Source organism: Stigmatopora nigra, chromosome 4 (genome assembly GCF_051989575.1).
Source record: "Stigmatopora nigra isolate UIUO_SnigA chromosome 4, RoL_Snig_1.1, whole genome shotgun sequence".
Lineage (NCBI taxonomy): Eukaryota > Metazoa > Chordata > Actinopteri > Syngnathiformes > Syngnathidae > Stigmatopora > Stigmatopora nigra.
In genome coordinates, this window is record NC_135511.1 from 8762436 (window position 1) to 8778045 (window position 15610).

The following is a 15610-nucleotide window of genomic DNA, read 5'->3' on the forward strand; positions in this document are numbered from 1 at the left end:
TGTATACCTCTCGAGTCGGCGAGCTTCCACATTGGTAGTATTTAAGTGGATGATGATTGGTTCTGGTGACACTTTGATATGTTGGGTACTGTCGAATTTGCTTAAACAAAACTGCTATCTGTGGTTTGCTTCATTCTGACTCGCTCATCTTTTTAAACCTGAGTAACGTTTTAACCTCAACAAGGAACAAAAAAAAAGAAAACTGATATTGAACTTGAGCCCCCCATGTGCTGACATGCTTAGAGGTGGGCATACCAATATGATTTTCACTCTCTTCCCTCATGGCCCCAACCATTTTTTTATTATTATTTTTTGGATCACATACTTGCTTTAATATTAACTATGGTGTTTTGTTTTCATAGCAGCAATACAATGTGTGCCTAGGATAATGTCCTTTATAGCGGTGAGTCTAAAGATCACTTCTGAAGTGAAAAAAAAACACTTCTTGATGTTTCCTTAGCCTGTAAGGAAAGGAAAAAGGTCAGCAGAATTTATGGGAATTGGTATGTTTATCTGGCCGCTTGAAAGCTGAATTTCTCGAGGAGAAACAAGGTGGAGATATGACAGAACTGCTCTGCAGCTGTGCGGTGTTGGAGAGTCTAATGCATGCAGGTGAAAGGGATGAGGAGGGATTATTGAATAGAATTAATTGAGTTTGAACTGACCTAAGACACTGGTAAGGATGGGATGATGCGCATCTATGAATGTAACATCTTACACAAAATGCAATATGTGTCCTCTTGAAAGAGAAGCTGCTGTGTTCTGATAGGGACAGCATTACTTGGCATATTGTCTTCAACACGAGCAGGGGAAGTGATGAGGGGATAATTATTCAAATGATTGGATAGTCGACCCTTAGCCAGCCATTAACGTTAACATATTTCAACAATCCTGTGACAATATTAACAATAAAAATTAAAAATAGGTACCATTTCATTTAAGCTAGTTAGGGTCCAAGTCAAACTTTATATAGGTGACGATGCACATATAAAGCTTTGTAGAAATAACCATGCTTTGAAGTAAATGCTGCAAGCATTCAGCGCCAGACAGCTCAGAGGATGAGATGTAGACAGCTGCATCCAAGCCAATGTCTGAGGATGGATGAGCTAAAGGATGTACCACATTCTTCAAGGGATCTAACTTTAGTACACATATGTTGGTAAAAGTCCCAAAACCTGTCCAGAGGGTGTCAACACATGCTTTCATAACCCCCAACTCTCAACCTTACCCTGACCCCACATCCCTTTGCGTACAGCTCTCTGTTTGCCCAACGTGGCCAGATCTCATGAATAAACAGCGCAAAAGTGGGTCACAATCATTCGTAGATATAACAAATCCATAATCGTGTTGATATTTCATTTTATTTCCAGGAGTTTCTTGTGTCAATTTCCTCCCCTGTGTGTCAAGTTCAAAAGTTCATGAACTCACAGTTGAATGTGTGACGAGCATGTAACTTGTGTCCCTCACGGATGTGACCTGCAGACCTTGTTTCAGAGCCAGAAAACCTTCTGACTTACCTCTGGGGGGGAAAATATATCCAGGTCATTTATTTGAATGAAGAACTAAGCCAAGCAATTATAAGACATTTGGCGTTATATATTTCATGTAGTAGTAGTGTGTGTGTGTGTGTTTTAATGTTTTCATCTGAAAAAAATAGATGTATTTCTCATTTGCTAATTTTTCAATCCCTTATTATCAAAGCCTGGATTTGCAGTGTTTGCATTCTTTGGTGGTGTTGCCTTGTCGACGTGACACCAAGAACCTCCAAATCTTTTAATCTGGTTATTTCTTAGTCTCAATTGTACCTAATTCAGTTTAAGGTCGACAAAAATATTGTCGACATGGGTGTATTTTGTCAGAGAGCTCCCTTTATTGGGTTAGCATTGAATTTTTGCTACCAACTAACAAATGGTGCTGTGAAAACACTACATTTTCTTGTAATGAAATCTCCATAACCTGAGAAAGCCCTAACAAAGGAAGCATTTTCCTGTTTTGTGAGTAGCGCTGCCTATATGTTGCTCTTATCCAAGGCATGTGAAATACAAACATAAACATGAACAAGCCCTTGTGCATATATGCCAACCATTGCATGAGCTGCTCAAGGTTAACTTCAAACTGGCTCTGAACCATTCAAATTAACTTTCTTGAAATGCACATGCACGTAATGTAAAACCCTATAAGAATGCATCAAGAATTTTATATATGTGTGTTCTTGAGTACAAGTATGCTCGTGTCTATATTATTGAATGGCCTTTGCTGCCCTGTAGAATTAAGGCACTGTCCGCAATAAGACATGCAGTCAAAGTACCCGACACACCACTTAACCCCCTGCTTGGAATCTTGACAGCTTCTCCATGGGAGACTGACCCAGCAGGTCCAGTAAAATCTTTTGTTCATACCATGTGCACATGCACTTACACACATGCATGGTGCAATAATACAGACTTTTATTCGCCACATATGTATTTTACACCAATCGTGCCAGCGACAAAGGCAGACATAACTTTTTGACATGCATCAGTTGTGAGATCACCTTTGACAAAAGCTTTGTTGTCCTGACCAACCTCACTGTCTTCCTGCTTCCATGTAGCTCCTCCACAAAAACAGGTCCATGTGCGCATTAAAAGTCATTTAATATATGCACACTCCGAGAAGCCTAGTAGACTCAAAGTCATGAAACATTTTCTGAAACATTTCAAACAATTCTCTTTGTCTGTGTGTGCCCTAAAACTGACTCATGACCAGTTTAGGGTGTAGTCCACCTTTCACCCAAAGTCATCTGGGTTGGCTCCAAGGACATTAACAAAGATATGTCGTGTTGAAAATGGAAGAATGTTGGATAACATAATGACACTGAAATATATTTCTCTGATTACCTATTGTATATGATATTTTTTAACAGAATGATGCTGAAAGCAGATGCAGAATATTAGTCACAATAATCTGGTCACTGTAAAATTCAGCATTATTACATTTGTCCTGACAATCCCAGTAATGCTTTCAGTCCTTTCTGCTCAAGTAAAAAATATCTAACTTCACATCTGCCTACTCTGGTGACAGCTGACTGTTATCTTATTGTGATGCCACTCTTGCCATTCTGATGAAATTCTCCAATATTAGTAATTTTGGGGAGGGCCATGTTTCAAAGTTTGAAATCTGGTGGGTGGGTAGCTAACAGGAAATACTACTGTTTTTATGTCATTCGATGGGCATGTCAAGTCTGCCTACCAAGGGGTGTAAACTATGCTCCAACTGAGATGGTGTGCAGTTTAGCAGATAATAGTAGGGTTAGAGTGACATGATGTTGTAAAATACTGTCATCACTTGAAAAGCCAATGGCCCTGGAAAACTAAACTCCAAAGTAATACCTATAGATCTTGCCAGGTAGTCGTTTTGAGCATTCATTCATTCATCTTCCATACCGCTTATCCTCGAAAGGGTCGTGGGGGGTATAGGAGCCTATCCCTGCCAGCCAATCGCAGGGCACAATAAAACGGACAACTACATATGCTCACAATCACACCGCCACTGAGTGGGAATCAAACCCAGGGTGTCCACACCGAAGTCAGGTGGAAACACCACTGCATCATCGGGTGGCCCATTTTGCGCATATGCTCTTATTATATGTTACACTTTGTTGATGCTAGTGTAGTGTCTTGCCAGACAGAAAGCTACACAGATGTGGGGATTTCAATGTTTACTTATTCAATTATTTCCAACTATTACAGTTATTTTTTCTTGCTTTAGTTGATGCTCTGTTAGCGATATCAGAGAAATCCTCTGACAAGATGGCCTCTGGTTTGTTACATTGTTGATGGGATTAAGACATCAGTTTTTCTATGAGCTCAGTGTCTTCTGTTCCCTGTGGCATGCAATGCAGATGGTAACGGAAACATTTGAATGCGTTAGTATTATGTAAATCTTTGATACACGGCTCCCACACAACTACGCAAACATTAATTTCTTCCACCAAGTATGTTTTAAATGTCTGGCAGCATAATTTGAACTATGAAAAAAGTGTCAACATTTTCATGTTTCTTGGAATTCAAACTGCATTTTTTTTAATTGTTCATTTTTAATTTGAGTAAAGAATCATAACTACCACATTAAGTTCCAGCTTTTAGATGAATAGATGGATGGTTCGGTGTGTTGAATAACCAGATAGCAGCAGGAATGAATGACCTTTTAAACTGCTATGTGCTGCAACCGACTAAGAAGAGTCTGTCACTGCGGGTGCTCTTCTGGTCTGCCCCTGTCATACAGAGCTTGCCTGGGATTTCCCATGATGCGCTGCATTAGAGCCTGCATCCTCCTCTCCAATACAGCTCCTGCAGAGTCCACCTTCCTCCCTCACACACACTCACACTTCCTAATCAATTTGTCCAGACGATGATTGTCCCTTGTGGTTACACTGCCACCCCAACAGGCAATGCTGAAGAACAGCACCTTTCCACAACAGACTAACAGATTAATAGAAGATATACGGCATATCCCTACATATCCAAAGACCTACCTTCTCAATATAAAAAAAAAACCTGCTCAGGCTTTTTGTAAATGACCGCGCTTGCTCAGATGAATGCAGTATATGGTCAAGGTTCACACCTAGATAATTATAAGTGTCTACAACTTCAATGCTCTCTCCATTCATGAGAATAGATTGTTTAGCTCTCTCTGTGCATGTCTCATCCTTGTATACTGGCAGTAGTTTGTGAACTGTGAAAGGGTCAGTGTTTTATGAAAGCAGTGGCATTATAACATTTTGAAACGCCTCTTTGGCAATCGTCCTTGAAGATCATAGTGTCCTTGTGCATGGACAAGTAAAGTGTATAGTTAAAGCGATGCCAGTGTGGAGCAGTGTAAAGTGTTATTGACCTGCAGAGTTGGTTATTCTCTTCTGTGCTGATGTTTTTGAAGTTTTTAGAAGTGTGTCTTGGAAAGCATTGTTACAAAAAATAGTTTGGGAAAAACTACTGAGATACTGTTAATAAAAAAATACTTTTGAGATTATCCAAACAAATCTAAAGAGCAAAAACAGTGCAGATTATGTAAGTGTACTTCAATGTGCTTCTGTATTATTAATACTAGTGCACTTCACAATCCGAATACATCAATTCAAAAGACAATGAGTTTGACCACTTTTTCCACTTTGAAAGGGTTATTTTTAAAATGTTTAGAGGAGATGGTACTTAATGCCTAAGAATACATACTCGCAGGTAATTTCAATATGAACAATCTCCAGTATTTAAATAGTGCAAAATGTTATATATTTAAAGTATGTACGTTTTTTGGGATGGGGTTTGCATGATTAAACATGCCATTATGTTATCAATAATTTAGATAGGTGGAAAGCCATTCAATTGGGCACGTATAAATGAAAGAGCTGCATAAAATTATTAGATGACAATGCTTTTTGATTGAAACTACCAAAGACATTGGGCGGGTGAGCAACCATTTTTTTAGCTACATTATAATTGACCCTTAATAAAAAAAGAACATTTTTAAGATGCACAGAATTGAGAACATGCCTTCTCACATCCCAGTACACACTGTGCAGTATTTACAAAGGCATAAAGTGGGTTTGGGTAGGCTATGATTCACGAGCATGGCCCCTGGGTCTGACAGGATGTTGCAGGGGGGATGTGTCTTTTTTTTCTCTCTCAGACTCCCTTGGTGACAAGCGGAGACATAAAGAAATCCTTTTACATGCACACACCGCCGACACACACTGTTCTATACTGTACACAGTTTCTTCACATCAGTGTTTCACTGCCATAAAAAATGGTCTTTTGGCGGTGCATGAGAGGTCAGAGGAAATCTCTCTCTCTCTATTTTTCACTTCTTTTATTTAAGTTTGAGCCACGGCATGCTGATTCGGACTTTATCAAACGCTTGTCAAATGCTGAGAAGAACAGAACAAGAACTAGTCTGTTGCTGCTCTTAATTCATTGTCTCCCTGGGGCAAAATCAGTACTGACAGACATTAATAGCAGAGATGAATATTATTAAGATCACAGTTGAGGGGGACGTTATTGGATAGGGAGATGGTGGATTGTGGTTGCAGGCTGGTGACAAGAAAGAGGGAAGCTTGAGGAGAAGCCCTGATGAGAGTAAGCAGGATGAAAGAATGCATGAGTAGGTGCCTCTCTTTGCTGACAGACACTATATTATGCTGGCTTGACCACCTGCTCTCAGCTTACCCACCCCCAATAAAGCAGCACCACATGTACCTAGTAAAATGCACCGAGATGTGCAAGCATGTCTTTACGATGCATATGTGCAATAACTTAGAAAAGGTGTCCAAATTTAAAAGCATCCGAGACATTTTCCTCCTCTGCGTATGCTGACAATAGCGGTTATATACGATGCAGTCTAAGTCTGTTTGTCGTCTAACCAAACGCCCGCTGAGACCGTAAACCAATCGGCCTGTTAGCCAAGCTGGAATGTGTCTGTCATCTTCGGTAACAAGCAAAGCTCATGCGTGGTAGTCCAATGACTTCAGTACACTTGCCTCAGCTGCTCCGTTCCACTACTTTAATATCTGCCTGATAGCTTTCTGATTTCTCCTTTACTAATATATGAAGAGACTGAACAACCTGAAATTGTTTAGACTGATTCATTTTATTCTAACTTTCATACCATACCATCGTCCATGAAATATCTCTGAAAATTGAATCCAACAATGGTTGGAAATAAATCTTGAGACTTTGCTTGAGCTTATCGGAACAGTTTCAAAGTGAATGTGTCACACAAACTTGCAAAAAAGAAGAAAAAAATATATATGCATATTTAAGTGTAAGACCTTTTTGGCCGGGCAGTATTTATTTCCAAAATAATAATGACATTTCTGTCGGCATTTTAGCTGTCAATTGACAATATCGCCATTATGTATAAATACAACAATTTGTGTTAACTTGCAGAGTACATTGGCAGGAATCCATATGCCACAGTACCACCACAAATTGGCCTCTCGATATTCGTATCCTGAATCAATGGTCATATACCTCATTGATCCCTCATTTTACCACCACTTACTCTGATTGAGAGAGCTGAATGCAGGGGGAAGTCTGCTCACTGCTTAAATGACAATCGAATGGTACAGATTTCAGGCGCCCAATAAGATATACTGGCTTACAGCATGGTTGGGACACATACCCTTGTTTTATAACTGGATGAATGCACAGCAAGGCCTCCAACTATAGATCTTAAGCGTGTGCTATGTAAAAAATTTACGCAAGCACAAGTAGAACTAGCATCTAAGCAGAGATAATCCCAACTGGGATTTCCAAACCTTTAGGAAAATGTGTCAACTGCTAACATCTTTCCCAGGGCTGCACAGTTTTTCCTATGGGAAAAAAACAATTTTCAAATTCAATATTTGTAGACCACCATGCTTGTATGGGTTGCTGTGCACACTATGGTATCCCTCCTATTATATCATACTTGTGGTGCGTAATTAGACATCTGCAGAAACGACCACAGTGTTTGCGCCTTGCATCTGCTGTATACCAAATGTGTTGAGATTCCACATAGATTTATTCAGGGTCATACAGTTACGCCCTGAGACCTGTTACCTACATATTAGAACAATGTATCACTTCGTCACATGCAGGGACTTAAGGCAGCATGAATTGTTTGCTGCCTAAAATAATACACAGGCCGTTTGTCTGGATGCATTTTTCCCCATTCACACACAAGGTCAAGGAATCAGCTGTTTGTGGGATTATATCTGCGTATAAGTGTAGTATCTAGTCATGCACTGTCGTTTTTGCAATTTTACAAATGTATTGTACTAGATGATTTTGATCAGCATTGCCAAGGAATAAAAGTGCATGTGATTGAACATCACAGTAAATAGTTAATTGCCTTTACATAGATTTCTGTTAAATGTTGAGGATTTCTGCAAAAGACAGATATGGTATATTGCCTCCCAAAATCAGTGATATTTTAGGAGTGCCAACAATGACTGTTTATCGGAGGACTACAGCAATCCCCTTTTGACACAGCTGCTGTACTGCACCTGTTAGCAAAAAGGTGATGGAATCTCAATTGTTCATCTGATTTCAAGAACTTGGACCACTTTTCACTCTCAAAAGATGCCTGATGGGAGTTCATTCCAGCATGCCAGCAGGAGAAAGCTTATGTGCAGATAGGTGTGCATTTGGCATGCTGCGGTGTCACTGGGGTGTGTAATTGAAATGGAAATAAGCCAATCAGAAAGTGCGATGACCAGTTGGGTCGCCTCTTGCTAATCGCTTTATTTTAATACAGACTCATCGTATCCTTGTGCATGTTAGTTTAGACCTTTCTTAACCCCTTCTGTTGGGGCGTCATTGTTATTTTAGTTGGTGATAGATTTTGGCAGACGTGGAGCAAATTTCATTTTGTGAATAACTGTTGGTGCAAAAAAACATGTTTAATATTTTACACACAAATGTAAGGAATTTATTGAATGACTGATCATTGGTCCATATTTTTAAAAGAACAAAACAATGTGAAGAAATCTCTTATCTAATGGAAAAAAGTGCTACTTTAGGGCTCCGCTCGCTCATATGTGTTACGATGCCATATCCCACGTCTCTCCTATACTCATTTTACCTAACATAGTTCATTTGAATTCTGTTGCAGCATTTAATACGGCTTTCTAAATATACTGGAACATGTCTATTAACTTCTTTAGCTTTATTCTTCTAGTCTTTATTTTCTTCTACATGACTCCAAACATGTCTTAAATGAGATGTTGTCAGTTCATGCTCAGAAATATATCCACATACACGCATACTGTAAATTAATATGCAACACAAAGCACCAAAGCATGCAGTAATGGAAAATGGCTGTGTGTACATTTGCCACTTTATTGTGACATTAATCATTCAATTGCAGCAATACAAATGGTGTGACAAGCGAAGGGGCTTCAAGGAGATTGCCAGAATTGCTATGCGGGTTTAAAAATGTTCTTCTGATGTGTGTTGTATTTGCTACTGTGTAACACTGTTCTGCAGCAGATGCCGGATCAGCATTCTAGTACATACAGAGCGACTTGATCCGACAAAATCTATTCTGAGTCGGGACTCCAAAATCTACAATGCAATACAACTCAAGAATTGAATAGAAACCATACAAAGTTAGAAATAGCACAACAGGGATTGTAAAGGATAACAACAAAATCTGCATGCTCTTTCTCAGACTTTTTAGCTTTAAAAAATGTTCACCATCAGTTGTATATGTTAATCCTGAGGTGTCCGGGATGTTTTCTCAGACATTGTGGGATATTAGAAAAAAAATCACCTGTAGTCTCCAGTTTTCAATTAAAAGTTTTACTGAGAAGTGTAATCCGGCATGCCAAATGGTTTGTTTCACAAATCTATCAAGGGAAGAGTAAACGGAAACTAATTGGAAAAGGGCAAGAGTTAAAACTGTTTCGATGGATGTTCTCAGGGTCACATCCATTATTGGCCAATCAGATCAAGAAGTAATGGAGTAGACAACTAGCTTGGTCAAAGGCTCTTGTTGATAAGTAAAAACATCCATGTAGTGACAAAGCATTTGGTGCACTTCTTTCTTTGGCATTGTACACATCCTGCAGAACTTTTTAAACATGAGGATTTTCCCTCTCCATCTAGTCAATACGTCGATCGCGAGCTACTAGTCAGTCCTCACTATCTGGAGATAATGTGTTCTCTCTGGGCTTGTGTGTTTCTCCAGGTACTCTGGTGTCCTGCCACATCCCAAAAACATGCATGATAGGCTGATTGAACACTCTAAATTGTCCTTGGATATGAATGTGAGCATAAATTGTTGTTTGTCTCCTACTGCCCTGCAATTGGTTGGCCACTGATTACTGGTGTCCCCCGCCTGGTGCCCATAGTTGACTGGAATAGGCCATAGCACTACCCATGACCCTTGTGAGGATAAGCAGTTCAGAAAATGAATGGATGTTCAGATGCCTATGCAGATGTATTTGTGGGAGAAATGAGTCAATGGCACCAACTGTTCAATGAGTGTCCATGTGCAATTTTGTGACTGAATTTGTCACAATGAGAGATTGTTAAAGGGTAGACAAGCATATTTTACAGCGGGTTTCACAGTGACCCTCAAGTCAGGCTGCTGTGGATCGTTGTAGCAATTGCTCTTGGATGTAAAGCATTCCACAGGTGTGGGACTAATTCTGTCATCAGTAGTTGAAATGTGTTGTGTGTCTGTTTAGATTTGTTGTCAACATCTGATAAATCGGTATGTACCAAAGGCTTCTGACCCCCATGTGGCCTCTTCTAGCAGCACCACGAGGGACAGGCACTGTGTTTTTCTCATTATGATCTTTCTCATCTGTGCCTCCTTGTATTGCCGCACCATGCCTGCGTTTGTCTTTCTGTCACCAAAAATTTAGTGCTTTTCCCCTCAAACTTTTCTTTTCAATGTAAAGCTAGGTGAGCAAGTATGTATAGTCATGACAGATTTATAGATTAAATATATTAAAATTAAAACAAAAAGTAAAATCTAATGAAAGCACATAGTTCTGAAGCAACAATGATAAGAATGCAATAAGTATCAAGCTCACAACTTTGTACCCTTGTACGAGTTAAGTGTAATACTGTGATCTCCAGTAATTTGAGGACCCGTTTATGCATCTTTCATCAATGTGTGTGTATGTTTTTGTCTTCTAGATTCCATCGTGGAGACTATCATATCGATGTGTGCATAAATGACTACTTGGATGTGTACTGCCCGCACTACGCGGACTCAGTGCCTGAGGAGCGGACGGAACGCTACGTCCTCTACATGGTCAACTATGATGGCTACAGCACCTGTGACCAGTCCTCGAAGGGCTTCAAGCGCTGGGAGTGCAACCGGCCACATTCCCCAAATGGGCCACTCAAGTTCTCTGAGAAGTTCCAGCTTTTCACCCCATTCTCTTTGGGCTTTGAGTTCAGACCAGGAAGAGAATATTACTACATCTGTGAGTATTCATTTTCTTGTGATGCTTGGCAGCTATGTGATGGAATTTAAGGGTTGCAATTTTCTGGGAGTTTTGAAAATTAGATAACGCTGCAAAAATATAAGAAGAATAAATCTGAAGGTAGGTCAACTAAAACATTAGTCTATGAGCCTCGTTAAGAAGAAATGTAACAGATTTAATTCTGAAAAGTTCCCAATCCAAAGGAATTTGAAACCGTAAAATCTGTACTTTCAGTACTTAGGCTACTGATTTGTTTTTTAACAAATCTAAATACATATGGCCCTATACCTTACCATGATAAGGACTGGACGAACACTGTATCCAAACATTATTATTGCACTATTATTGTACCTAAATAGGAGACCTATGGAAACATACTGCTGCATGCAATGAGCATGGGTAAACTGTCATTTGTACATTGTACACTGTCACTAAAATACCCAGTAGTCAAGCCGTACATTACATACATATAGGCCTCCATTTTTAAAGTAACATTGAAGCAGAAAGGAGCAGACGATGGCTATACCACTAGGTAGTCCTGCCTCAGAATGAATTCCTCTGTATTTTTTCCCACCAATTGTAAACAAGTTACTTCTTATAGCTTGTTTCAAATGCACATTTTAAGAGAGCTTTGTACTGATGGATTTTAATGTTACCTTCAACTTGTTGAAAAGTGATAAATGGCACTGTTGTAAATTTGAGATTACATTGGAAATTTTGCTCCCTCCTGCTGTCACTCTTTGTGAGAATGTTTTGCATGGCTTCTACTAAGCCGCATGTTCCTTGCAGCTGTGTTGATCTATTGATATGCAAGTTATTACAAAAATAATGCATGTTAGGATTTAACTCACACAGTGCCCTCATAATTTAAGACCCAGTCTGCTCCGGGAATTTTCGGGGGCTGTAGAGAGGAGTTTGAAATTCATTTTTGCCCCTTAATAAATCATGGGAATATAATTACCTAATCTGTTTCACTAGGCCAACCTTCGTCATAATAAAACTACATAAATTCAGGAATTTGGATTTGGATTCACAATTTTAAAGTATTACCTGATGCTGATACTACAACATTTGGAAAAAAAACTGAGTACAAGATGTTTTTTATATGGTTATTTTAATACAAGATACATTGTAAAAACAACTGGCACCATGTTTTACTACTGTACTTGCCGGGAGAAGATTTCTTTCACTGTGTTTTATGGCAGTTGGAAATCTCAAAGACTAATTGTGGCAACAGCTCCCTATTTGCTCGTACTTGACAATACAAATGGCAGCATTTGAGGTTTCTTTCGATACGAGTATTGGTACACTTTATTCTTTAATGACCGAATGTTTCGTCAACAGGCAAATGGACCTGGCAGAATGACAAATACCCTTACGTACTTATTGAGATGCACATGTGCGTACTGTGGGTAGTAACTTTTAACCTAAGAAGCCTTGGTCCTATAAGATTCATTTGAAGGATCTAAAATATGCATTTTTGGGATAAATGAAAAAAGTATGATTGAGGGATGTTAATCCTACCTCTAAAGACTTGTAAGAAGGGGGAGTGGGCGCAGTGCTACCATATGACAAATTTAATACAGGACTAGAAAATTGATGGCACACTTATGTTCTGAAATGGGAGGCCATTAGTTTCATGTGTGGTTTATGCATTATTGATTCAGCTATTGGATGAAAAGTTGAAAGTTGAAAAGGGTTTCTGCAATTCCTGTGCTAATGACAAAGATTATGTTTCTCTTCAGGCAAAATTAAATGAACAATCTGACCTAACATTGATAGAATTCCAGCCCTCTCACACAGATGAACAATGCTATTGCATTATTCCTAGATAATGCAGTAATGAGAAATTAGGGGAAAATAAGCAAGCTATATGTGTCACTAAATAAAATCATTTTTCTTTGGCCTAAATCCTACACATATGCAGCCAAAAACTCCTCGGCAGAGAATAAAATATTAATTTAGTCTCCCACTGTTGTATCCTGTTTCATCAACAGCTTCCTGCTACATCGCAGAATTCATTGTGGAGCCTATGTATCCGTCTGTCGCAAAGATTCGAACTATATCTAAGGTGTTATGGATTTTCACAATACTGGCTTACTGCAATGCCCTTACGTGTGGGAAAGGAGAGCCACAACCAACATTGTGGCTATGAGATGTGAAACACACACACACACACACACACACAAATGCACACACACACGTAGACATTTTTTTCCAAATAAATTTGCAATATTCACCTTGTCCCTTAGACCTAAATTACACTGAGTATCATGATAATGAAGATGTAGAGATGTCAAGAGCTCATTGGAGGTTAGCCGAGGGTCACACAACTGTTCCACTTATTCATGTTGCCATTTGTAACGTTTATTTTTTATATCTGAGAGATGCTTGTCCTAGGGGCCAGATTAAATTATGCTGTGACAGACTAGGCTTCCATGAAGCACATGCATTCTACTTTTGTACGGTGTATTGGTTTTGTGGCCCACGGCTTCATTGGCTATTGAATGATTCTAGCATACAGCCTGTCTAGCTCGCACGGCGGATATTAAAGTCATCTACCATGAAGTTGTCTGACATGTGATTTCCCGCCACCATAGTGTCCAGCTCCAATGTCCATTAAAAGCAGAAGGGCTGGTGCTGATGGATTGGACTGTCTCTATGGTGGACAGATTGTAGAGCTGAAGGAAAATAGAGAGGTGGTTACATTAAGCCAACTGCACTTGTACTATTCATTCATCTACGATGCCTGTTTCTTTCGCAACTATCATCAGCACTTTTTGGTAAAAAGGGCCAAACAGCAACATTACTGGACGATTCCATTTGTGTTATTTAGGTTTTTGAAAGGTTACGTCTTTGTCTACAATGATATATGTGTGTGTATATATATATATATATATATATATATATATATATATATATATATATATATAGAAAAATCACAATATGGTGTCTTTATTTTTTGCAGTAAAACTACAGAACAATTTTCAGGCTGCATCTCTGTATTCTAGTGCAGTCCTCATAATCCAGTAATAAATACAACATTCAACTGAGGCAATTTAATTAAAGAACTAGACTGCGTACCTAATAACTGATATTCTCTCCGGTTACATTTAGGTTTAATATGCCGTTATTGTGACTATTCAGGAGTATAAATGGTGGAAAAACACGTTTGGGGGCAACGGCTCAGACTTGATTACCTCTAATCTTTTATCTTTAATCCTTTTAAAAGAGCAAAACTGAATGCCACAGCTGCAGAAAATCTTTGGCTAATCTTGTTTGTGTGCCACCAGCAGGTTGGCTTCACGTTACGGGCATCTCAGTGTGAAACATTGTTTGAGGACTCTCTCCTTTTCTGTGTGCGCAGTGTACACCGCTTATTTTATAAGTTATAGTGCTTATGCCTGATTCAATATTTTATCACCTTTGAGACAACTGCTGCTACACTGCAATCAACAGTTGATAACAGGTTTATGCACAGGGTGCATTTTTTTTATTTTTTATCCTTCATGAGATAAGCATAAATACCTGGTACAAACTCAAGTAATCTTTTGGCTTGTTTTTCGGTGCTAATACTCTATTTGAGATTGTGGCACTTTATTTGTCAACAAATAGTTCTTGGTGGAGATGCCCTCAATCTATTCTTATCATTGGAAATAAACCCAATCACGTAATTTTATTATAATGAAGTAAAACAACTGTGTTTAAAATATTTGGTCTGTTTTTAAGTCTCTAATGGTTACAGTCCTTAATCCAAAGATACAAAGATATTGATAAAAGAAACAAAAATATATTTGTTTTAAAAGATGCGCATCGTTTGGAGACACCTGAACCAGGAGTAAACATGCCGTAGCTCGGGGGACATTCTGGTAGCTGTTGGTCATGCAAAAGGGAACCCTGGCATCATGCAAGTGGGATAATGTCTCCAGCTGTGTCATTGTTTACATTTTTTTGTTATCATATCCTTTCATATCCTATCCCAACTCATGAAACCAAATAGCACACTTCCAGTTGGAAGTTATTGACAAACGGTGCTTCTAAGCCCAGACGCAGCAATGAGATGGTGACCTTGTAGCACATTTGCGTTCTCTATGCGAGTGCATAGTCTAGTAGTGTACTGTAGCGTGGCTAACAGAGAAAATTGTATGCACCATTAGCTGCCCAAGTAGGCCATATTGCACACCTGCACCAGTCACAAATGTCAATGTGTCCTGAGACAGAGGTCACTGTCCGGAAACATAGGGAATAGCCATTAAACCGTACTTGCCCAATGTACAAGAGAAGGTGTAGCAGAAAATGTAAAGGAATTCTAGCATAGTGTTTTTTAAAAATTCCCAATGGGAAATTTCCTCAATCAGTGTTTCTCCACTGGTACGCATTGATTTATAATTGTTTTCAATGGAATACTTTTAAAATGCATCCATGCATAAACATTTAATAGTTATATCTGCCATTTCTCATTTCTCCTCGTACACACGGGTTGAGGGAAAGTGGGATTAAAAATGAGTCATCAAGGGTATGATTGATTAGCTTTCTTGTTTGTAGATTAGTATTAAGATGTCACATCATATTTATGTTCAGAAATCACAGCTTAATGATGTTTTTGCCCCTTGAGTTTACTGCGGGTCGAGAGGTGATTTTTGTTGCGTCTGAAGA

The 15610-nt window shown here is 39.0% G+C and overlaps 1 protein-coding gene across 2 annotated transcripts in view; it reads left to right on the top strand.

Annotated features, from left to right (window-relative positions):
• The window catches only part of LOC144195887 (ephrin-A5b-like), a 69168-nt gene that overhangs the window by 41343 nt on the left and 12215 nt on the right, over positions 1–15610 (top strand). For both annotated transcript variants that reach the window (XM_077715754.1, XM_077715755.1), the window contains exon 2: positions 10662–10954. In XM_077715754.1, the coding sequence (XP_077571880.1) occupies positions 10662–10954 (293 nt within the window). The remainder of the gene's footprint in view (positions 1–10661; positions 10955–15610) is intronic.